General features: G+C 48.0%; 2 protein-coding genes and 1 pseudogene across 20 annotated transcripts in view; 1 reads left to right on the plus strand and 2 right to left on the minus strand.

Moving 5' to 3' along the window:
* Positions 1 to 7,961, minus strand: part of ADAMTSL3 (ADAMTS like 3) — a 384,689-nt gene extending 376,728 nt beyond the window's left edge. For all 7 annotated transcript variants that reach the window (XR_007476023.1, XR_007476024.1, XM_049706862.1 and 4 more), the window contains exons 1-2: positions 7,351 to 7,961; positions 5,741 to 5,842 (exon numbers count right to left, since the gene is read on the minus strand). Coding sequence is in view for 5 of the 7 variants with exons in the window: in XM_049706862.1 (XP_049562819.1) it covers positions 5,741 to 5,809 (69 nt within the window). In the remaining 2 variants the exon portion in view is untranslated. The remainder of the gene's footprint in view (positions 1 to 5,740; positions 5,843 to 7,350) is intronic.
* Positions 4,150 to 4,954, plus strand: LOC101280247 (6-phosphogluconolactonase-like; annotated as a pseudogene).
* Positions 7,962 to 14,684: 6,723 nt separating the features above from the next.
* The window catches only part of SH3GL3 (SH3 domain containing GRB2 like 3, endophilin A3), a 288,846-nt gene continuing 277,903 nt past the window's right edge, over positions 14,685 to 25,627 (minus strand). For 12 of the 13 annotated variants that reach the window (XM_033402955.2, XM_033402954.2, XM_033402952.2 and 9 more), the window contains one exon: positions 19,484 to 20,154. In XM_033402955.2, the coding sequence (XP_033258846.1) occupies positions 19,949 to 20,154 (206 nt within the window). In that variant the 3' untranslated portion in view covers positions 19,484 to 19,948. Of the gene's footprint in view, positions 15,101 to 17,277; positions 17,325 to 19,483; positions 20,155 to 25,627 lie in introns of those variants that run through there. The other variant, XM_049706874.1, reaches the window with a different exon arrangement.

Raw genomic sequence — 25,627 nt, forward strand, 5'->3', positions numbered from 1 at the left:
GAAGAAAGAAAGGAAAGAAGGAAGGAAGGAAAGGAGGGAGAGAGCGAGAAAGAAAGAAAAAGAGAGAGAGGGGGAGGGAGGAAGGAAGGGAGGAAGGCCAAAACTAAGCTATCAAAATTGTCTTTTATTTTCAATGTTTACATTTAACAGTTGATGTAAAATAATAGACTTTTTTTAATCTGTGCCACCAGGGAAGCTCCCAATTTTTCTACAATTTAAATGTTTTATTTGCATAATTTATCTGCTAGCGGTCAGAGCCTCTAGACACAGAGTGTCAAGTGATGACAATGAGCTCAATCAATTGATTGTTATTCTCTTAAACGTCTTCCCTGCATAGGGGACAGCAGGAAAAGTGTCACAGAACTCGCCTGGAGAGTTCTGTGGAAGGATGATCAGAAGGTACGGCGATCGTGCATATGAGAACAAAGAGAGAAACAGATGAAAAGGATGAAAAAACAAAAGGTCCTACCACAAATTAACTGATATCATAAGAAGCTATTGTAAAGGGTGAATCCAAGTGTTTATGGATCTGTAACCAAGGCTCATGGAGGACCCGATTCAGTCACGAGGGAACTGACACAGGCCACCGTCTCAGACTGAATGTGTCACCTCCTTCTCCTGGGTCAGAAGAGTGATTTGGAGGAGCCAGGGGATTTCTGTAACTCACAACAAACACCCAAGTGTGGATTCTGACTTCTGATTTAAAGGAGATGGAGTGAAAGCGAACGTTGGGATTAATGTTGGTGGTGTCACAGCAGGAGAACTGCCACCAATGCCACCAAAACCACAGCCAACACCAAGACATGAACCTACTAATACTGGAGCTTCCACCGTGGTAACAGCCACGGAGACAAAAACACCACCAAGACCAGAACCACCAAGATATCCGGAATCACTGAGACCAGAACCACTCCCAACCCCAGGACTGATGAAAACCATAATGATTAAGATCAGAAACAGCGACAAGACCAAAAAACAATGCCAGAGAGAACCTCTGAGACCAGAACCACCTAACGTAACAATACTTAAAACATCAGACCAGAACCACTGGAATCAGAGACCAGAACTACCACCAAGACCAGCATGGCCCTAGGACTAGAACCAACATGTCTAATTTTAGTATCAAGATGTTGACCCTTCCCAATGCCGAAACACTGGAATTTAGGGGGCAAAGCTCGTGATAAGGAGGAGCTAAGTACACACATTCTCAAGAGGGCTACCAACATAAGGTGACCTCTCCCTGAGAGCTCCCTAAGAAGGGGTACCAGCTACCACCTCACTCCTTCCCCTCTCAGAAGGAGGACTGAGATGTATTGAAGAAATAAAAGAATCACTCATTGAGACTGGGGATGCCTGCAAGGAGAGACTGGAGATCCACTCTCCAGGTGGGCATGAGCTTAGACTGGATCCACGGATCTGTCCTAGCAGAGCAAGGACCAGAGAACTGAAGGGAGTTGGCAGGACAGAGAGAGGAGCCAGCGCTGGAGCATCCCACACCCCCACCCACTGCACAGCAAGGATGAGAGCACCTCCTGTGGATTAAGTGGACAACACCAAAGGAACCGGGTTTAAACCATCCTGCCAGCACCCCACCCAACAAGGTTGCCTGGAGGCAAGAAGATCCCAGCAGCACGAGGCAAGCCGGAGCTGGACCTCCTGCTTCAGGAAAGGCAGGTCCTGCAGAACCCTCTGAAGAACTTACATGTGCTACGCAGAGGGCAGAGAGTCAACGAGAGCTGGAGACGGTGACAACTACCAGAGAGAGGCATCCAGTTAAGTCAAGAGCTGTTTGACCTTCTCCCCATCCCCTCTCCTTGCTCCCAACCCCAGCTGGACCGAGAACAACTAAAAGGAAGAAAGAACCCCACACCAGTCCTTACCACCGGTTGAGGTGAGAAGAGAATGGACCACAGTACGACCCCACTTCAGGTACCTGGAGCCACGTGTCAAGGCTAGACTAGACAGAAGGGAGATAAGATTTAAATCAAGCAGGGAATCGACATTTTAAATTGGACTGGACTTCTAATAAATGAAAGGGAATCTGCCCAAGATTGCACGGAGGCATGGAAATGGAATGGATTTGGCAAAGCAGGGCTGGAGCCCAGGATTTGCTCCATATTTATATCCCCCTGAGTTGAGACTTCTCAATGCAGAAGGCTGGAAGACAGAGTTGGAACAGCAGCACCTGTCTTCTCAGGGAAGATCAGGGTCCCTAAGGAGCAGGCCCAGAGCAACAGGAAGCTCCCAGGGCCAGGGTGTAACCGGAAGATGGGAGGCCTTTCCAGCTGCCTGAGTGAGGGAAACGGTGAGCTCCTCCAGAAACAGTCAAGAACGAGTTAGAGAAACACAAGACTGCTGACCTCATGGCTTGCTCTGCAATCTATCACAATTATTTGTGGCCAGTGAATATAAAGGTTTCAGTTTTAGCTGATTTAATAAAGAAAATCTAGTTTTTATTAAATGAGTTGGCACATTCCTTGCTCCTTGCAGCTCAGCCTCACACGGCTATTAACTCTCCACCAGCCTCCTGATGGCAGCACTTATAAGGAAGGGGAGAGACCAAAGAAGACCCCCAAGGGCCCCCCAGACACCCAAATCCCAAGATACCTCAGAGGAGCAGCTTTGACTCAAACTCAGGCTGACCCTAGGGAGATAACCAAGTGTCCAACCCTTGGGCACCCCAAACTGACTTAGCCTTGCCTAGAACATTCTCCAGGCCCCGTGATGGGACCAGCCACATCCCCAGCAGAAATCACAGGCATCTCGCTTGTTTCAAAGGGTTAATACAGCAACAGCACTGACTTCGTACACTTACTACATGCCAGACAGTTTTCATTTTGCTTGTTACTTTTTTCCTCTTCACAATGGATTACCTCCTCCAAAAAATTCTATGAGGTAGACACCCCCTCTCTACAAATGTGGACACTGAGACGCAGAGACGTTTGTATAACAGGCCTTGAAGTGGTGGAGCTGGGATTCCAACAGCTGACGCTGTGGATGATGAAGACCGCTGGCCTGAAATCTCCGCTTACAGCCTTCTGTGCACACTGCCCCAGTACATGGAAACAACACTGCAGCGGCACAAAGATATGGAAAAATGCAAAAGAGGTCAGTGCGTGATTCAAGCTGGGCAAACACTGCCCTTGGCCAAAGGTCAACAGACTGCCTCAAAACACATTTAAATTTTATAGGGTGGAAGAAGGCAAAATGAAACTCGGTGCCTTGAAGACTCAGCCTCATTTGACCAGGAACAAATCTCTGGAGCTCTCACAGCCTGTTTCAGATCTGCTGATGGGATGGAAAAGCAAGTCTCCATCCTCTTGCCCCAACACTATACCTCGCTGACCACAGAAATCCTAAAGTTACCCTGAAAATATTAACATTTGTTCTAATAAAAGCTATCTATTGAAATGCGAATATGGGGTAGCACCAATAAAATGAATAATGGGGGAGAAGATGTACCTCACTAACCAGCTCTGCATGAGCCACCGAAATCATGGGACACTGGAGCTGAAAGAGGCCTTAGAAACACTAAGTACAGGAGTGAAATGAGAAGCAGAGAAGTCTGACTAATCTATCCCAGGGTGTATCTCTTTATATACGTGTATATGCTCATCTAATAGACGTTAGAGCCCTTATTACGTGCCAGGCCCTTTGCCAGCCCTGGGAGTACAGAGGCCACCAAGCCATGTAATGAGAAGTTACATGTGCAAGGAGGGGTTGCCTTGCTTTAATTCACACAAGATACCGTATGGACCAGCATGTTCTAGTTCACACAAGGTACGGTATGGGCTAGCAGCATACCTCAGGACACAACACTAAGAAGTGCTCTGCACCTTTAGATCTGGGGGTACAAATTGCTTGGCTGAATCTAGTCTACAAATATATATGTCTGGCTTTCAATGCTTTAACAACTGAGAGATAGCATAGGAAGTCTGGATAACCAGCTATCTTGCAAACTAGTACGATCCAGCAATCCTGAGTGTGCATTCTCCCTTGGCAATGATCAGCTGGAGTTGAGCAGAGATTGTTCTTAATAGATGGAGCATGTACCATCAACTTTGCCACAGTCTCCGCCATTCTCTATTGTCTCTCAGGCAACGCTAGCTCCATTCGTTTGAGTCTGTCCAGTGGGTAACTGAGGATGCGATGCTTGAGCTGAGTCCCCCTGGGGCTGGTGGGAAAGACAGGTTGCTAAAGAAAAGACTGCAGCGCAGGCACATTGGCAGCCTCTTCTTGGTCTTCTCCAGCCTGCAGGAGCTGGGTCCGTCACTGGCACAACTGGTGGCGCAGCGCCTGGCGCGGGGCCAAGGCCAATTGGCGCTCGGTCTGTCCGGCGGCAGCCTCGAATCGATGCGGGCCCACGAGCTGCCCGCCGCCGCTGCCTGCACCGGGCCTGCCGGCCTTGCGCGCTGGAGGCTGGGCTTCTCCGACATGCGCTTGGAGCACTGCGAGAGCACTGATGGCCTCCAGCAGCCCCACCTGCTCTCCACACTGCCCAGCCCCGCCAACCAGGTGATCACCATTAACCCCGCGCTGCCTGTGGAGGAGGTGGCTGAGGACTCGGCCAAGGAGGTGAGACAGGCCTTAAGAGGGGACTCCATTCTGCTTTTCGACCTGCTGATTCTGGGTGTGGGTCCCGATGGCCACACCTGCTCACTCTTCCCCGGCCACTCCCCCCTTGCAGGAGCGGGAGAATTTGGTGGCCCCCCCCATCGGCGACCCCCCAGAAGCCTCACACTTCCCGTGTTGGAGGCAGCTCCAAGTGTCGTCTTTGTGGCGACTACAGCAGGCAAGGCAGACATTCTGAAGCGCGTTTTGGACCACAAGCAGGAAAACCCGCTCCCCGCAGCCCTGGTCCAGCCCCGAGCTGGGAAATTCTGCTGGTTCCTGGACAAGGCAGCAGCCGCACTCCTGACCACGAGTGCCCTTCAGGAAGCATTCCACGTTGTAACCGTTGTAACCGTTGTAACCCGGCGCCCGAGAGATGCTGCAGCTGGGACCATGCGCAGCCCGAGTAGGCGGGACCTTCCAGGGCTGGGACCCGCTGCCAGCCCACTCCAGGCTTCATTTTAGAAAAGCCCTGTAGTGCCACTGGAAGCCGATAGGGTCTGGCCACCAGCCCTGCCCAGGGGCTCAACCCATAGGCCCGTGGCTCTGGGTGACAGTTATTAAAAAGAGCATTTGAAGAAAGCAAGAGAGAGAGAGGGAGGGAGGAAGGGAGAGAGAGAGAGAGAGAGAGAGGGAGGGAGGGAGGGAGGGAGGGAGGGAGGGAGGGAGGAAGGGAGAGAGAGAGGGAGGGAGGGAGGACTGCAAAACAGTGTGATATGTGTTGATAGACGTAAACACAATACTTATTTAGTGGCTGAGCTAATGCCACAACCTGGCCTCTGCCCAATCATTGTGTCCTGGCCTATAGCAGCCAAGTCTCTACAGTGCACATGCAGACAGCCGTTCCAGACTGAAAAAGACAGGATCCATCACAGCCCCAAGTTATCACTCATATACAGCATCCACAGTGGTATCAAGGCACAGTGGTATCAGGACTCGGAGAGGACCCGAGGGATTGGATTATGCTTACAGCTAAGCCAACCAGAAATACCATTTGCTGGAGGTAAGAAACAATTAGATTCTCTTTGGCATAAGATGAACATTAATCATACCACATCTTAGGTGACCTAGAATGAAACTCCTAAGTGAACAGGGGGATGCCTACCATTCCCCTTCCCCTCCCTATTACCTGCAGGAGGGCAGAGTGCATGAAGACCTTCCATACCAGCAGCCACCAGGGGCTCTTCCAGGAAGCCATGGAGTCCGGTCTCCTGGGGAGCTCACTTGCAGCCTAAAAAGGAGGAAAGATTTGGTTTCCAATCAGCTCTGGACCCAGTGGCAGCACTCATGACTTAACAGACCAACCAAAGGGAGGAACCCTGAGCCCCACATAGTGTCTTGGAAAGGTTTGTGTTGGCCCAGGATGGAGCTACCTATCACAGGGTACAGTCTCTCTGGGGCTCTCTTTAGGAGGAGTCCACATCAAAGTCAGGAGGGCAGCTAGACCAGCCTCCAGTGTGCAACCCGTACCTCCAGCCCTCCAGAAGCTGAGCCATCTCTGCACCAGCCACTTCCCAGCCCATGTGTCAGAAGCAGGGTGTGGCTACTGGCATCCCACTCAGGAAGCCTGCATGGAGCCAAGGGTTAGGGCACCTGCCAGCTTCCGCTGCTTCAGGCAAAACTGAGTCTAAGCCCAACTAAGCCAGCCCAGAGAGGGGAAGGGAACTGCCTAAGGTCACACAGCAAGACGATGACTTTTCTAGGACTGGAATGCAGGTCTTCTGACGGTTCAAGGCTTTCCCCACCAGAGGACACCGTTCATCCTCGGAGCCTCAGCCCTGCAGCCAGAGAGGCCTGAGAGTTGAGTTAAGGGAGGTTCGGAGAGAGGCCTGAGAGTTGAGTTAAGGGAGGTTCGGAGGGCACAGCCTCAGGGCCATACTAGCACAATCTCCTAAAAGTAGATGAGGGCAAACCAGCAGAGGCCCTCTGAGACCAGGAGGGCAGCGGGGGCTTTCTTCAGAGTTCTCCTGACAGTCTGCAGGGAAATCAGAACGAGGCGAGCCTGGAAAAGCCGAAAAGCCGAGGTCACCCTCGCCTCTCGCTTCGCCTCGCGAGCGCCTTGGCGGAGCCGGTGTCCGGGGGCGGGTCGGTGGCTTCTCTCCATCTGGAGAAAGCATTAAGGGCCTGGCCTAATGCGATCCGCAAATGTGCTGCTGTTTCCGACCTGAGGCGGCGACTCTGGGCCGAAGGGAGGCGGCCAGTGCGGGGCCCTGGGACCGTGCGGCCCCCTCGCTCGCTCGCTCGCTCGCTCACAGCAGCCGTCCCGGCGCGCACTCCCCCCGACTACCCGCCGGCTCGCAGTCCCCGGGCCCCCGCCGCCGCCGCGTCCCAGTCCCGCACGTCCACTTGCCACAGCGGGCGCGTCACTCAGCCCCTGGCGCTCTAGGTGCTCGCATCCCACTTGCCAACCGGCCGGACCTTCCGACGCCCAAGACCACTAGGTGCTGTCAGCCCGTTTTCTACCTAGAAAGTCCCAAATCTGAAAACCCCCAACCCGGTGGAGTTCCCCGCAGTCAAGCGCCCCTGAATGTCTCTCCCCCAAACCACCGGGACCCCACGGGAGTTTGCCCGGCCCGAGGTCTCCGAGCCTTGCCGAGCGCCCCGGTCCTGAAGCTCCCGGGAACACAGCAGTGCACCCTCCCGCTCGGAGCCCCGCAATCCCGCTCAGAAGCCACCGCCCCGTCTTGCTCCCCCGGAGAGAGCCTTCCCACCCCCGGGCGCCGAGCTCCTAGCACCCACCTGGCGCCGCAGAAGCGTCTGGGACGTGCAGCCCGGGCCGCGCGGGCTCGGCGCACGCGGAGGAGAGGCGGACAGAAGCGGCCCAGTCAACACCTCGTGCGGAATCCGGCACCGGGACCTTCCCCGACGCTGGCCTCCAGCCCGCGGCGCCGCAGTCGCCGCCGCCGCCGAGAAGTTAAATGGGGCTGGGACGGGGCCGCCCCGCCTCTCCCGCCCCCTCCGGGCGTGCGGAGCAAGGCGCTGGCGGGGGCCCAGAGGCGGAGGGCGCGCGCCGCCACCTGCACCGCCCGGCAAGTGCACGGCGCGCCCGGGCGCCCGCCCGCCCTCGCGTCGGCCCCGCGCCTTCCGCCCGTGCGGGGGACGCCGGGGGCGTGAAGAGAGTGCGTGAGGGGCCGGGCCGGGCCGCTCGGAGCGCGCGGGGCCGCGGCGACGGCGAGACTCGGCTGGAACGCTCCGCCGCCCGCTTCCTGGAAGCCACTCCTCGCCTAGGGCCGGCCGCCAGGCGTGGTGCCAAGAGCCGGGATTGCCGACGCCGCCACCGCCGCCGCCGGCAGGCGCGCAGGGGAAAGGCGGCCGCTGCGCCGCGAGCCAGCCGGGGCGCTCCGCCTCAGCCGGAGCTGGGAGCGGGGATGCCATCGACCCCTCCCCCAACCCCCGCACTTCCCCGAGCCTCCACCCGCCCCGCCAGGGCCCCGGCGCCGACTCTGCTAAGTCAGGCCCAGCGGCCACACGGAGGCTTGCCCGGAACCGCTGGCTCGTGCCTGCGAGCCTCCGGAGCTCCGGCCAGGCGTGACCAAAGTCGGAGACCAGTGGCCCCACCCGGCCTGCGCCGCCTCTGCCTCCGGAGGCGCCCAGCGCAGATCCTGTGCGGGGGCCGGTGGACTCACCACCCGGACTCTTGGCTGCCAGGGACCACCAGCGACCGACCAGTAGGGGTGCCTCGTAAGCGGGTACCTGGTGCCACTTCCTATGAGCCGAGCTTGGGTAACAGAGCTGCTCAGCTGCCCAAACCATGGGGTGCCCAGGCTTGGGATTTGGGGTGGAGGTGTCAGGCACCGGGACTGGGGTGAATTTCCTCGTGGACTTGTGGAAGTGAAGTAAGGTGGAACGCTTGTCCCTGGCCTTGGCCTAATCTCAGAGGTATAAATCCAAGGGCCCGGGATTGAAAGTCTCACTGTGCCCCCGGCTAAGTCCTACCACAGTCATCATTTCCTTGGGTGCCTAGTGTGTGCCAGCCACGTGCCAAGCTCTTTATGTGCAGCTTATCTTCACAAGGGCCCCGTGGTGACAGTAACATTATACCCATTTCATTGATGGGAAAGCTGAGGCCCAGGGGATAACATAACTTGTACACAGTGAGTTGCAAAGTCAGGGTTGGAGCCCATATCGCTCTTCTCTCTAAAGCCTTCATTTGTTCATCTCTGAAGTTGCTTTCCTGCCTGTTCTGTGTTTGGTACATTACAGGTGGTGTTAGAGCTTTACGGAGAGGAGCTGGCCCTGCACGCCTACCTCCCCTATCTTGCCTTCCTTAACTCGGTGACTTCCTCTGGCCAAGAGGAGGATCTCCAGGGCGGTCCATGTAAAACAGCTGGAATCTTGCGGGAAGTTAGCAGAGGACGTTCAGTATGAAGGAGGCAGAGGAGCAGGCGGCCGTGGGGAGACTAGTCATTGGGTGGGGGCGGGGGGGCTGGGCTAAACCAGAAAGAATGCACCCATGTACAGTCGATTCTCCTATTCACCATTATCAGTTATGTTCTTATAAAGTAAAGGGAACTTTACAGTTTATTTGGGAATACCAGACCATTGATCCTGGGGAAGATACAGGGTTAGATTCCTGCCAACCTCTGGTCACCACATTCTCGTGAACCAATCAGTACATATGTGTGTTTCTCCTTAAAGACATCTTGCTTAATATGTATTGATTCATTCACACTGAACCCACAACGCGTGCCTGAATGAAGTTTATCTAACACGGGTATCTTATCTAACACAAGGATTTTCTCCACAGGGCACATCACAGCCGCCTTCTGCTTAGGGGCACTAGACAGCACTTCAGCACTGCTCTGGAGGGCCATTTTAAACAGCAGAATCACCAAGAAAAAAGACCAAAATGTGAAAAGTGGCACTGAATAGGCCCTCAAAGGGTACCTGTTTACGGTATGAGAGCTGAAACAAGAAGGCAGAGCATGGCCTTGATGGACCTTAGCTGGGAAAATGCATATCAGGCAACTCCAAATGTTCACCCCTCATCAGAGGACCATGAAAGTGCTGCAAGCATTGATTTGGGGGCTGCAAATAACTTTTAGCAAATAGGCAAGTTCACAAATATGGAATCTGCAAATAATGAGGATTGACTTTGCACTTCTCCTATCAAGGTAGGGTAGAGGAATAATGATGTTAACATTTCCAAACACTTACAATGTACCAGGTACCGTTCCAGGTACTTTGCTTGTATTAACTCAGTCATCACACCAGCCTATGAGGTAGGTTTAACTTTTATTCCACTTTACAAATGAGGAGACTGATGTAGAAAGATTTAAACACTGCATGTTCTTAGCAACTAGACTATACCGCTTCTCACGTCACTCACGTTCCCAAATGGAGTCCATTGCAAAAATTACATGCATATTCAAGACGAAATGGAGAATTCAAAGAGACATGCTTGTGCAGTGGCAGCCCTGCACTTCCTGTGACTCAGGAAGGCACTGAGAAGGCCTCTGGGGTGGGGGCTGGTGGGGGTGTTGGCAACATCTGAGCTGCTCTGCTCTAAAGTACTAGTGGCTCCTGTCTCATTTTCCCCTGGGCACTTTTGATTCTGGAGCCTCTAGGGCGTGGCCACATCAAGCAGGGAGGCCAGGGCTGAGGCTTGCTCCCCCACAAGTGCCCTTGAGTATCAGGCCAGCCCCCTCAAGGAACAGCTGGTCGGTAGTGAAAAGCAGAAGGGAAAACACCAGTTCCCTGCTGGAAGTTCTGCCTTCTGTTCACCCTAGCAGGTCTTGCAGTCAGTCCTACGTGTGTGGCTAAGGCACTGTGAGTTAGGATCACAAATTCCTCTACTCCTCCTCTACGTGTGGGCTGGACCTCACACGTGCAGTCCTCAGATTCACCGTCTAACTACCCCAGAGGGCTCTCCATCACCCTGCCCAAGTGTAGACGCAGAGCCATCCCTCAGGCGTTTGCACCCACTCTCCCCTCTTCCCTGAAGCCTGCCCAAATATTTAAACAAGACATTGCCAAAGGCATGGAGGTGGGGGAAGAACAGAAGAGAACGAACCCCCACAAAGTGTCTGATCAGGCCACTGGGTGTGACTGCCCAACCGATCTATCTCTGATGGGGGACGGGGCTCAGATCCTTCCCTGCCTAGCTCCTGGACTACCTCTCCGCATGAGAACCCCACCGCCTGGGGACAAAGGCAGTGCATTTCAATCCTGAGAGGTCTAAGAAACCAAGTTCTATTTCCTCCCTAAAATCCATCTTCTTGAGTTCCCGGTTTCCCTTATCTCAGAGTTTCCTACCCCTACTCCCTGCATTGCCTAGTGACTGCAACGAGCCAAGCACAACAATGCAACATTTGTATGAGAGACAGAACCAGGGAAGTTCCTGCTAGTGAACTTCTGATGCTTCTGTGGGGGTATGTGTGTATTTTACCCTACGAGAGAGGTGACATCCCTTCAGGGCTTGGGCCTGAATTTGTTCTTGATACAGAATTACTCTTTCTGGTTGCAGAACTCAAGTCCATGAGATGGACTTGGAAAGCACACTCAAGAAGACTGTGTCGGAGGCTTGGAGAAAAGGAGCCCTTGGAGGCAAATCCTATAGAAGTGAGAGCTGACTGAAGTAGGAACGAAGGATGCATCAGGGGAAACGTCAGGTGAGCATGGTGTCTTAGGGGTGCGAGATTGCCGAGGGAGTGCTCTCACAGGAAAGATCTGTAAGGGAGCAAGGGATGCAGGATAGGGAAGGGTGGAGAGCAGAGCAAGCCCGTGCCCCAGGGAAGGTCTAGCCCTCTCCCGATCCTCATGGATCGTGGAGCCGAAGCTACACCATAGAGTTGCCCTGTCTCCAGGCAACAGGACTGGGTGGTTGTACGCACATGACGGTCATTGCTTCCGCTGGAACTGGATGGCGGTGGAACCTCCTAAGCAGCTCTCATAAGCCAAAGGCGATGCTCCAGGGCAGGTCTCAGGTATAAGCCCTGGGCTGCCACACTCACATAAGCTGGGAGGTGGGTGTACCTGTCAACAACGAGGGTCTGGACAGGGCTGCGGCACCAACAGCATCTACCACAACTGGCTTCTCAGGTGTGCCCCGCCCCACATGGGAAGCAGGCTCAGCCAGTGGTGATAGTTTTCTGCCTGTCCAGAGTACTTCTTTGGAACAAAAATTTGCTTTCTAAAACGTGTTCAAGGCTTCTGCCTCATAAGCAAAAAAAAAAAAAAAAAAGCCCCTGGGAGGAGGTGTGACAGGAGTGGTTCTACTTGGTGAGGGGCTCTGTGTGCTTTGGCACACCCCCCCTTCCTGGTTTTTCCTCTCATCCTGCACCCAGATCTCCGAGGAGCTGGGGATCAGATCACACCAGATCCGTGATTTCATGCCTTCTTAGAGGTGCCAGATCCGTCATTTCAAGTCAGGAGGCTTAGGAATTACGACTGCTGCAGCACTGGAGGTCTGAGCCAGTCAAAATCTCTGTCAGGACGGTGAGGTGGTGTTAGACAGACTCTTTCTAGAAAATTCCAAATCTTTGGGATTGGTCAAGGGAAAGCTATAGTCCCCCAAAGTGCTGCAAAGGAATAGAGTTGGGATTTGTTGACCCTTCTCAGGGCCAGAAAACTCTCCAGGCCCCAGACCCGAGGCTGATTTTCACGTGGTCTCCAGGGCTAGGAAGGTGCTGACCTTAGTTTTATGTGCATCTCATAATCTGATAAACCTGTATGTATACACAGACATATCTGTGCACATAGACTCTACCATGGAACATGAGCAAACCATAGGCACTCTAGGAAGAGTGGATTTACTAGTGCCTTTGAATTCATCCCCTTTACCCTTGACAAGAACCTTATCTTCTTCCCCTCAGAGGCACAAGGCCAGTGTAGAGAACACTGGAGCTGTGGTCAGGAAATGTGCTACCTGTCCAGGCTTGGCCACACACTGGGGGACTCCAGGTAAGTCACTTCACCTCTCTTAGCATCACTTTTCTCCATTATTTTGTGAAATATAAAAATCAGGAAGTTCTAAGAGGTCCTTCCACTTTAACTTCAGAGATTGTTTCTATACTTTGCTTGTATAACATAGAAACATCTTCCTAATCTAGAACCCAGCTCTGGAAGTCTCTCCTCATTTCCCCACAACCAGAACAAAAAAGGCCTCTGAGCATCCAACTGACATCAGATTTAAGCATATTGCATATAAGCAAATACTTACGTCTCATTTGAGACTATCGATTCTTTCTTTGCACATAGTTCTCACATGTTTGTCATCTAGTTTTCAAGGGTAAATTAGAGGCTAGAATTAGAAAGGGACAGAATACCTCCAGAGAAAAGGGATACTAACAGCATAAAGGTGCTACAGGAAAACTGTGAAAGGCACAAAAGAAATAAAAGACACCATAAGTCTGGTACAGTTTTGTTCATCTTGGGGCCTGAGAGTATCACAGTATCATTGTACAGGGCTGTGTTCACGCTCATGAATCCAGGTTATCTATGAATTCACTTGTTCCTTAGATTCTGTTGATGGATGTATGGAAGTACAGGCTACATTTTAGAAAAATATTCACTCACCAAAGGGTTAGATTGTAAGAAAAGGAAAACAAAAGCGGGCACCATAGATTCCTTTAACGATTCACCCTTAGCTTCCTGAAAAATTCACACCTAGCACATCATCTCTGACAACTCTAGGAGTCCAAGGGTTTTCTCCAGAATTGGTTAATTTGAGCAAAAATAACAGAGTGCAAAGTACTCTGTACACTTTTTTGTTTAAAAATGTGATATCGGTTTTCTTACAAGTCGTCAAGAAGAGTTGTGCACAAAAGCATTTTCTCCCATGCTGCATGGCATGTCACTCACCCTGCACCACAGAATGAGACCCACTTGTTTAGTCTACTTCCCTACGTGTCCCTTACTCTGTCAGACTGGCAATATTTGGGTTGGAAACACCACAAAGAAATACTTGAAACGTCTTTTTTTCAAATATAAGTTCAGTAAAAACATTTCTATGTATTAAGTTTTGCAAAACACACTTAACTTTGGGAGAGTTTGGATAGCCAATTAAGCATTTTTATCCCTGCTTTACCAAGACTCAGGCAAAAAATGTTCTATGGATGAGTGTGAAGAACCAAATTCCTTCAGATGCCACCATCTATGTCCAGTCAGCTTTAGGCTTAAAGAACAATTCAGTTCAATGCAGCAAAATGCAATGTATATTAGTTGACAATCTATTTTTGCCAGGTTATGTTCTAGGTCCTGGGAAAACAACGGTGTGGTAAGATACAGCCCTGCCTGAAGGAGCAAACGAGATACTGTTTTCCACAATGGCTGCACCAACTTACATTCCCACCAACAGTGTAAGAGGGTTCCTTTTTCTCCACACCCTCTCCGGCATTTGTTATTTGTAGACTTTTTAATGATGGCCATTCTGACCAGTGTGAGGTGGTACCTCATTGTAGTTTTGATTTGCATTTCTCTAATAATTAGCGATGTCAAACATCTTTTCGTGTGCCTATTGGCCATCTGTATGTCTTCTGTGGAGAAATGTCTATTTAGGTCTTCTGCCCATTCTTTGATTGGGTTGTTTGCTTTTTGGTTGTTGAGTTGTATGAGCTGTTTGTATATTTTGGAAATTAAGCCCTTGTCAGTCACATCATTTGCAGGTATTTTCTCCCAGTCTGTAAATTGTCTTTTCTTTTTGTTTATGGTTTCCTTTGCTGTGCAAAAGTTTGTAAGCTTGATTAGGTCCCATTTGTTTATTTTTGCTTTTATTTCTATTGCCTTGGGAGACTGACCTAAGAAAACATTGGTATGATTTATGTCAGAGAATGTTTTGTCTGGCTGTATTTTTAATAATCCAAGCAAGAGCTCATGATGGCCTAACCTGGTACAAGTAGTAGTGGAAATAGAAGAAAATAGACGGATTTGAGACAGTTGTAAGAGACGTAGAATTGTTAAGACTTGGTGAATGACTTAAAGGGTAGAGAGGAGAGACAGTCAAGGCTGATACCCTAATTCCTGCCATGGGCCATGGGTGATGGCAGTGTCATTCGTGGACACTGGGAACAACAGAAGAAGAGGGGTATATTGGCTGGAGAGAGGCAGTGCAGAGATGATGGCTTCACCTGGAACGTTTTGAGCTGGAAATGCCTCTGGGTCTAGAATCAGGAAGACAACCTGGGCTGGAGATTTAGATCTGTGACTCCTCAGCATATGGTTGATACCTGAAGCCATGGAAGTTGATAGTGTGGGTGAAAACAGGCAGCTAGCTAGCTCATTCACCATCTAGCCATATATCTGTTCATCAGGAAAGGAATTTGTAAATGTTCCCTAGTGTGCATGTAGTATGTCTATAATTTCTCCTAAACAGTGAAAATATCACAAGTTTATTTCTTTTTCTCAAAAAACCAAAACCAAGGAGCAATCACTGGGAGCCACTCTTGACTTCTGCCTTTGTCTTCACCGTTTGCTCTTATGGTTCAGTGGCTCCGGCCTGCAGGATGTTCTCTCAGCTCTGTTCCTTTGCTCTTTCATTGTGAACTTCCGCCTGAAAGACACACCCACCCCTGAATCCTCCAAGGCAAGTTTGACATTCAATCCAAGCCTGGGTCTCTGGTTTACCATCAAAGCAAGAGAGGGACTTATTCAGCCTTTCCCATGAAACTGCTAAATGCTATTTCATTAAATATGTACCAGAGCAGTGTATTTTTATTGTTGTTTTTAAAAACCAAGAAAGAAACCAAAAAAACTCCATGAAACAAGTATCCCCAAATTCATGTATGGTGTCAGGAAGATTGAGAACAAAATGACTAGTGTTCTGCAAGGCATCAATAAAGAAAATGGAAAAGAATTTTTCCTTTCAAAAAAAAAAAAAACGCTGATATTGACATGAAATGTCAGGTCAGGTAGAGACTTCTGATTCAAGATGATTTGAACTCAAATGTTTCACTCATCCTACTCATTCCCCACTGAAATCACTAAATGGATATTATATAAAATTCTATATGAATGCTGGAAACGGAGGAAGGGAATTATCCCCATAACTGAAATTCAGCGGGTTGATGAGATACACTAGTAGCCATTGCTCTGGCGACAATGGCCCTCGTGATGAAGGAAGAGAGCTGTGCACTGTGAATGTCCTCCGTTCACCCTGCCAGGAAGCTAAGGAAACCATGGGTATCTTGTGGGAGACTCAGCAGCACCTTTACCACGTCTGGCCTGGGACCTCAGGAATGGTCCCTCTGTAGGCGTATCTCCCTGTGTGGTACCCTCTTGGCTGCCTCTTGCTAGCCTCCTCCTCTGGCTTCCTCCTGGCTATGTAAACCAGAGACTATGGTTTTTAGAATGATCAGTTTAATGTATACAAGATGTGTCACCTTTCTGGTGAAGGTTCTGGGGAGCACTAACCCCTCCATCTTTGGAATCTCAAGAGTCACAAGAGCCTTTGAAGAACGGTCATTTTCTGAGCTGCATCCAGTTGCGTTGGGAGAGCCAAGAGGCAGAGGGAGTATAGCTGAGAGCAAGGCAGCCCCGCGTCCTCTCGTTGTGGGCTCTCAGCTATTACCATTCCTGTGGCTTCACACTGACAGTTATAAGTATGTACATATAGATCGAATAAATATATGTAGACTAAAATGGGATTAAATGGTAGGATAATAAACCTCACTGAGATGAAAAGTATAGTAAGTGCTGGTGTTCAAGGGGGACCAAGAAACGGAACTCCTCTGTCCAAATCTTGAACCAATGGAGCAATAATAACAAAGTGTAGGAAGACCACACATCGCCTTTATTCCTGAGCTTTCCGTGTGCTCTCCACTGATGAGCAGCTCCCGAGAAGGGGAGGGGAGGGGCTGAGCTACATTTGCTCAGTTCTTCTTTCTAAACTCATCAGTCAGATCAAGTTCCCCTGGACCCAGGGCTCATGAGCTAGAGGGTGTAAAGAGGGAAAGAAAGTCCTACGAAAAGAGCTGCGTCTACCTGGAGGAGGCATCCCAAGTGGAGGAGAAGTGTCCACCACACATACCCCAGCACTCTTTGGATATTTCTTCCCTTAATCTCTTGGGCTTAGTCATTAAGCCTATGCTCAACTGGAAGAAGACATTTCCCATCTTCATGAGGCTACTTCTGCCTTACCAACTACTACATTTTTGGGTGTCCTCATTGACAGGGTGGATTTTGCCCCTAGAAAGCTCTGAAATGAGTTGAAACTGTATAATAACTAAATGAACACCACTGTATTAGTTTCCTAGGGCTGTCGTAACAAATGACTACAACTGGGTGACTTAAAGCAACAGAAACTAGTTCTCTCACCGTTCTGGAGCCCAGACGTCCAAACTAAAGGTGTCAGCAAGTCCGTGCTCCACCTGAAGGCTCTAGGGGAGAATCCTTCCTCGCCTCTTCCTTGGCTTCTGGGAGCATCACTCCAATCTTTCTCTGCTTTTCCCACGGAAGCCTTCCCGTGCTTTCCCCATGGCCTTCTGCCCTGTGTCTGGCTCTGTGACAAATCCTCCTCTCCTTTCTATCATAAAGGCACCAGTCATTGGATTTTAGGGCCCACCCTAATCCAGGATGATCTCATCTTAACACCCCATCTGCAAAGACCTGATTTCCAAATTCACATTTTCAGGTACTGTAGGTCATGACTGGGACATATCTTTTTGGAGGCCATTAATCAATCCACTCCAGCCACCAATACTAAAGTTTACTAGATATTCTATTTCCCACCTGAAATTAGGTCCAACGATGTTGTCCGACATAGCTTATCAGAGGTTCTACAACGGAGACCAAACAACATTAAGATACTCTAAGAACAACATACTAATATAAATGTAGACATATAGACATATACAGAATATATAAAGAATTCTCACAAGTTAATAATAAGCAATTTAAAACGGTCAAAAGATGGAGTTCCCTGGTGGTCTAGCGGTTAAGACGCCACGCTTCCACTGCAGGGGGTGCGGGTTGGATCCCTGGTCGGGGAACTAAGATCCCACATGCTGCGTGGTGTGGCCAAAAATACATATAAATAAATAAATTAAATTAAATGGTCAAAAGATTTGAAGAGACGCTTCACAGAAGAAGATACACACATGCCCAATAAGCATATGAGAAGGTGCTCAACATCATTAGTTATCATCAGGGACTGGCCCGTGGGAGGCACCAAGGGGGCTCAGACTTACAGTGCTGTACACTAAATAAGAGGTCTTCCAGTTGCCAGGGTAGCCACATTCCCAGAGACATTAACAAAGGTGGGGCCTTGGACTAAGACACTGACCACCTAATTTGTAGCAAATGGGTTCTAGTTATCACGACTGAAAAAGAAACAGTGGATGCACATCCCTGGTCCAATCAACTGTGGCCAGTGGATAGGGTCACAACGTTCAGGGTGGCTGATGGGTCCCTCCACAGTGGGTAAAGTAGAAGTTATATGTGGGGCAGACACGCTAAAAGAGCAATCTGACAGGTACAGACATAGCACAGCCTTTAGAGTTGAGCTCTGTGATATTCATTCAGCAAGTCACTTGCCTTCTCTAAGTCTCAATTTCTTCACCTGCAAATAGGAACACTGCAACTTGCCTTAGTGTTTTTAATGAAGATTAAACTAGAAAATGCACGTAAAGCAAATGACACAGCTGGCTCAGGAAGGTGGTCTTTCTTCCACCTCCATGGAGGTGAACATAACTGATTCTTCCTGCTCGTGGGGTGGGAAATGGAAGTGGCTCCTGAGAGGAACACTTTAAGCCTGAACTACTCCAAGTCCAAAGGAATGTCCCCAAGAACCCTTGGTCCCAGGACAATCCCAGGAACTGGAACAGGTTTTCCTAAAGGAGCCATAACATCCACTTTGATTCTTAGCCCCCTCTCCACGGTTTACCTCTGAGGCAGAGAAGAACCTTTATGTCAGTGGAACTTGGCTTGAGTTTCGGGGCCTCTTCCAGGCAGATAATTCCCCATGCACCTTTCTACTGGACACACTTCATTAGGGCTCGCCCTCGAATACGCCCTTGATTCTATGTTCTGACATCTCTCTAATGCTCCTATTTCGGCCCTCTAGACTTGGCCTTGAGGTTAATATTTGATCTCCTTTGCTGATCTCTTGTTAAGAACAGACTTGGCTTTTTATTCCCCCTTCCTGCTCTTTGTACTTTTACTTACACTGAGTAGGATCACATGTCCCTTGTCAGCCCATTGAGACCAACCCTTGGTGCTGCCCAAAGGCCAGATCTCAAGCTGGCCTTGCTCAGTACCCCCAAGGGGAGATTTCAGCAAAACCTAGTTATCCACTGGGACCTAGACCACGCACATGGCCATGCGTGATCTCATAAGGACAGACACCAGGTGAGTCTCCTGGCGCTCACTCCACTTGCCTCTACAGCAAAACAAGAGATGAGGAGTAGGCAAAAGTGAGGATGGGATCCCAACTGGAAACTAAGCAGTGTCCATGCTAAGGGTCACGTACACCTGGCAATACCTATTGAACTGAAAGATGTGCCTGTCAGGAGTCCATTCGTTTGAGGGATGGAGAAATCTCAGAAGAACATATCCTCAAGGAAGAGGAAACCACGTAAATAAACCTGATCCATTTAAGAATATCTAGTACTTATTTATATTTAGAACTGTAGTAGATTAGTGTCCCTGCCTCCTCACATTTGCCCACAGGTCTGGAGGTTGGCTAGGGTAATTCAGTTCTGGTCCATGTCTCTCTCTGGTAGGCTAGCTTGGGCATGCTCTTCTGGTGAAGATGCAGGTGCAAGAGCACAGGTGGGAAGGCTGAGTGCTATTTCAAGTTTCCGTTTGTATCCAGACTGCTACGATCCCACAGGCCAAACAAGTCACAAGCTGGACCCCGAGTCAGAGTGGGCACAGGAGGAGTTTGCAGCTGTGCACGACTGTCTTAAAAATCAATTCAACATTAAGAATAACCAAGGCCTTTTTACCAACACAGTGTGCCATGTTTATTGGGCTATTCACAGGTCAGCTAAAACACCATGAAGGGAAAAGACCGGATGCCATCAGTAATGTCAGGAAACAAGATATTTAGCAGTTCTTAGTTTCAAGTGTCGCATTCCATCACAGCTTGAGGAACATGGGCAATTCACTAACAAAACTGCAGTGGGTGCATTTGTTTTTAGCAACAAGGAGCACATACATTTATTTAACCAATGACTTTTAGGACAGTCAGCAAAAAAAGAAGATGGTATTTTCATGTAGCTAAGACAAGAAAATCATTTATACAAATTAAATGGATACAAAATACATTATAAAGAGAACACACATACAAAAGTCATTAAGCTGGTCAAAGAGCAGGAATGCCACAGAACACCACACTGAGAGGACACTGGTGTGAATTCATTTCCGTTATGAAAGTACATCCAAAGTTTGAGTTACACATTTACTGAGGTAAAGGCACAATCACTTCCACGTAATTAATGGGGAAGAATCCAGATTCCCCATGGAGCACTCCTTCATACCAGTTTTCATCTATCTGATTGGTTAATGTAATGATATCCCCTTCTTTAAATCCTAGTTCTCCTTGGTTTTCTGGCTCAAACTCATAGAGACCACGACAGCAGGGCTGGTCCATGGGAATGTGAGAACCTGTCCACATCACATGGAGACAAAAAGCACAGGTTAACACGACAAATCACCCAGGGAGCATTGCAAAGGTGGAGAGTTGCAGAGACCACGACAGCAGGCCCCTGCCTTCCTTCCCAGGACAAGGCCGGCTCAACCCACCTCACAGGTGCTGTACTTGTGGCCTCTGCCCTCCTCAGCTCTCCCAGCTGCCCTAGATGACCTCCTGGGCCCACGGCTTTTCTCATCAGTTCTCCCGGCCAGAGAATTCAGGCCCAGCCCCTGTCCTTGAAGCAGCTACTCAGCTCTGCCTGGAGCCCAAGGGAGGTGCAGAATTACAAGGCCCAACCCCTGCCCTCAGGGAGCTCATAGTTTCTTTCCGGAGACTGGAAAACACATGGGAAACATTTAAAAAACAAAGATGAGGTACTGTATCACCTATAGCTCAGAGAAGAAGAGAGCAGGAAAGGCCTGGGTGGTCAGGGACATTTTCCTAGAGCTGGTGACCAGGAGCTGGAACATGGCAGGGCGTGAGACTGGAGAGGGGTGAGGAGAATCTCTACAGACCAGCCTGCAGTCTTGGGACTGTTGTACTAAGCCAGAAGTTCTCAGAATAACATCTTTTAAATAATTGCTTTTTCATTTCAAAACTAAAACTAAACATGGTAAAAAGAGAGAAAAGACATGCAAAATTGAGAAAAGTTAGCTGTAAACCACTAATGAAGAGGTAACCAATGTTAAATTAACATTATGGCATAGAAGCTTCCAGATATCTTTATGAATTTGTTTGTGTATGTATTTACATATAGCTGTTTTCATAAAAGAATTCCTATACATATTACTGTGAACATCTTTCCAGGTTACATTTAATTACTGACCAGTTGTCAACTGTTACCAGTATAACATAATTTCTTTAACCGATCTCCTATTATAGGATATTTAAAGGTCTTCCTTTCTTCCCTTTCTTCCCATCCTTCCCTCCTTCCTTCTTTCCTTTCTTTCTTCCTTCCTTCCTCTTTCTTTCTCTCTTCCCTTCTCCATTCCTTCCTTTTCATTTTCCTGTTTGTTTTCTCTTGGCTTTCATTGATAACTCTTTGAAAAATATCCTAATGTATGTGTATTTACAAATATGTACATTTAATTCCTGAGGGTAAATGTCTAGAAGGAAATTGGCTGTTCATAGACATAAATTTTTCCAAGACTTTCAAAATTTACTATCAATGTATTTTTTCTATGATTTTTTTGTCCTAAAGGTACTAGGAGCCCCTAATATATTATACACTTTTATACTATAAATATTGACCTTATATCTGTCATGTTTGATACAAGCAGTATTCCCAGCTTATTATCTGTTTCTTTTTTTTCTTTTATTTTGTTTTTGGAGTGTGTACTGGGGATGGGGCAGGGATGGGGGTTTCTGTTTTGTTTTGGCATACATGCAGAAATTTTATACAACATAAGCAGTCAAACTGATGAAACTTTTCATTCATGGTTTCCCTTCTACAATTATATATGAATATTCAACTAAATTTATCCAAGTACTTTTTTTAAATTAATTTTTAACGTGAAAATGTTTTCTTTCAACCCGTTTGCATTTTTGCAAGTAAAGGTATTATTTGCTTTTAATGATGTTTAAGCAGTTATCACAACACGATTTATTAAATAACCCATTCTTCTCCACTGATTTCAAATACTGCTTTTATCTTTATCAATATCATACATTTAATTATCATGTGCTCTTGGATCTATTTTAGGATCTTCTACTTTGCTCCACTGATCCGTTTCAGTAACTGTACGACACTACTTTAAATACTGTAGCTTTGAAGTAAAGGTTAGTAATTAGTAAAGCAAGTTCCTCATTATTACTCTTCTACAGGCATATGTTGGAGATATTGCAGGTTTGGTTCCAGACCACCGCAATAAAGCAAACATCGCAATAAAGCAAACGTCTCAATAAAGCAAGTCACCCAAATTTTTTGGTTTCCCAGTGCATATAAAAGTTATGTTTACACTAAACTGTACTGTGTTAAGTGTGCAGTAGCATTTTGTCTAAAAAAACAATGTGTATACCTTAATTTAAAAATACTTTATTGCTAAAAAATGCTAACCATCATCTGAGCCTTCAGCGAGTCCTAATCTTTTTGCTGGTGGAGGGTCAGCCATGCTGATGGTTGCTGACTGGTCAGGGTGGTGGCTGCTGAAGGCTGGGAGGCTGTGGCAACTTCTTAAAATAAGACAACAGTGAAGTTTGCTGCATCAGTTGACTCTTCCTTTCACAAGTGATTTCTCTGTAGCAGGCAACGCTACTGGATAGCATTTTACCCACAGTAGAACTTCTGTCAAAATTGGAGTCAATCCTCTCAAACTCTGCTGCTGCTTTATCAACTAAGTTTATGTAATATTCTAAATCTTTTACTGTCATTTCAACAGCCTTCACAGCATCTTCATCAGGAGTAGATTCCATCTCAAGAAACCAGAAACCACTTTCTTTGCTCATCTATAAGAAGCAACTCCTCATCTGTTAAAGTTTTATCATGAGATTGCAGCAATTCAGTCACATCTTCAGGCTCCACTTCTAATTCTAGTCTTCTTGTTATTTCCACCACATCTGCAATTACTTCCTCCTCTGAAGTCTTGAACCCCTCAAAGTCATCTGTGAGAGTTGGAATCAACTTCTTCTGATAATGTTGATATTTTGACCTCTTCCCATGAATCATGAATGTTCTTAATGGCATCTAGAATGCTGAATCCCTCTCAGAAGGTTTTCAATTTACTTTGCCCAGATCCATCAGAGGGATCACTATCTGTGGCAGCCATAGTCTTACAAAATGTATTCTTAAATAATAAGACTTGAAAGTTGAAATTACTCCTTGATCCATGAGCTGCAGAATGGATGTTGTGTTAGCAGGCATGAAAACAACACTGATCTCATTGTACGTCTCCATTAGAGCTTCTGGGTGACTGGGTGCATTGTCAATGGACAGTAATATTTTGAAAGGAATCATTTATTCTGAGCAGTAGGTCTCAACAGTGGGCTTAAAATATTCAGTCAACCACGTTGTAAACAGATGTGCTGTCATCCAGGCTTTGCTGTTCCATTTCTAGAGCACAGGCAGAGTAGATTTAGTATAATTCTGAAGGGATTTAAGATTTTCAGAATGGTAAGTGAGCTCTGGCTTCAACTGAAAGTCACCAGCAGCATTAGCCCCTACCAGTAGAGTCAACCTGTCCTTTGAAGCCAGGCATTGACTTCTCCTCTCTAGCTATGAAAGTCCTAGATGGCACCTTCCAATAGAGGGCCATTTCATCTACATTGAAGATCTGTTGTTTAGTGTAACCAATCTTCTTATCATTTGTGTGTCCACTGGAGTAGCACTTTTAATTTCCTTCAAGAACTTTTCCTTTGCATTCACATCTTGGCTCCTGTTTGGTGCAAGAGGCCTAGATTTTCACCTATCCTAGCTTTCGACATGCCTTCCTCACTAAGCTTAAGCAATTCTAGCTTTTGATTTAAAATGAGACGTGCGACCCTTCCTTTCACTTGAACACTCAGAGGCGATTGTAGGGTTATTAATTGGCCTAACGTCAATATTGTTGTGTCTTGGGGAATAGGGAGGGTGAGGAGAGGGAGAGAGATGGGGGAGTGGCAGGTTGGTGGAGCGGTCAGAACACAGATGTTTTTCAAGTTCATCACCTTATATGGGCACAATTTGTGTCCCCCCCAAAACAATGACAGTAATAACATCAAAGATCACACATCACCACAACAAATACAATAATAATGAAAAAGTTTGAATTATTGTGAAAATTACCCAAATGTAACCCAGAAACACAAAGCGAGCAAACACTGTTGGAAAAATGGTGTCCATAGACTTGCTCGATACAGGGTTGCCACAAACCTTCAATTTGTAAAGAATGCAATATCTGCAAAGTGCAATAAAACAAGGTATGCCTGTATTTAAAAATTTCCTATTCCCACAAAATCATTCAACCAGGTAAATTTTAGTATCAATGTATTGAGTTACCCTCATCTTGACTTTAACTGGTCATATTTTTTGAGTAATAGTAAGATTAATGTTACAAGATTATTTTTAAATGAATGACCATTGTATGCCTTGAGGAAACCACACTTGTTTCTGTGTTGTACATTTATGCTACGTCTAGACTGGGTTTGTTACTATTTTAGATTTTTACCTCTGTATTTTAAAATGAAATTACTTCCTTTTTATATTCTGGTCATGTTTTGGTATAAGAGCATTTATAAAGTAAATTAAACTCTTTTCTCTATTCTCTAAAACATTTAAACTTGAAGATTCGATTTTAAAATGCCCCTAATTATCTAGGCCTATGGATTTCTGAAGACAGAAGGCTTTCTAGGATAGCTTATGATAGTGGCTTAGTGTGTCTGGGAAGGACATATGGTCACCCCAGTCCACTTCCCTACAGATCCTAAAGGGGACATGTGGCCCCAGTGGTTCCCATGGTTCCATGCAGAGGAGCCAAAGGTGAGAGAATGGGCAGGAGCTGAGGGGCTGCCCTGGCCAAGTGAGGTGATGCCCCTCACAGAGGGGGTGGAGGGCAAGGACCACCGGTGAGTTCAGAGGGAGACCTGATTGTCCCAGTCAAGATGGAGGTGGAAGGAGGCTGAACCCCACCCCAGGAAAACCACACACTGCATCCACGTGAGGCCACCACATGGACAGAGGCCACTACCAGTGGACGGAACAGGCCATCCAGGAGGAGACCAGGGAAGCCTGCACACCACAATAGCAGACACTTGTTCCTCTTTACATCACCCGAGCAGAGTGAGGTCTGCAAAGCAGGGAATGCAGCACCCCAGAGCCAGACCAGGCCAGTTTCACGGGTTTTGGCCTTAAGAAGAGGGCTTAATCCTTTCCCATGATTGAAATATCTGCACACGTGTGACCTCTGCCATCCTATGTTTTCCATTTCTATTTCCTTTTTCTATTATTATGAAACATTCTTATTTCTCTCCCTGTCCAGACTTCAACTGAGAGTTGAAACAAGCTCTGCTAGAGATTGTGTTCCTTCCTCACCAAGTCTTTTCCATCCAAGTAAAGAGAGAAGATAGATTTGGGTTGGTCAAATGAGAAGCCCCTTTGTCCTGGGGAAGGGACGGGAGGTGGAGCACCGTGCAGCACCCCTTTCTCTGGGGGCAGTCCTCCCTCAGAGCCACCCCACTGCTAAACTTCCACGCACACTGTCCACCCCACGTGGGAGTGAGAGCCAACCCCCCCACTGGCATAAGGAGCGTTTCTCACCTACTGTCTTCCTGCTGCAGTGGTTCTCAACCTGGCGGCACATTAAAAGGCCCACTGCCCAGGCTGACCCCAGACCACTTAAATCAGTAGCTCTGGCAATGGGACCCAGACAACGGGGACATTTAAAAAATTTCTCAGGTGTTTCCAATTTCCAAAGGAGGTTGCGAACCACCAGACTCATGGCCCTCTTTCCCTCCATTTCCTTTGACCAGAGC

This window comes from Orcinus orca, chromosome 2 (genome assembly GCF_937001465.1).
Source record: "Orcinus orca chromosome 2, mOrcOrc1.1, whole genome shotgun sequence".
Taxonomy (NCBI): Eukaryota; Metazoa; Chordata; class Mammalia; order Artiodactyla; family Delphinidae; genus Orcinus; species Orcinus orca.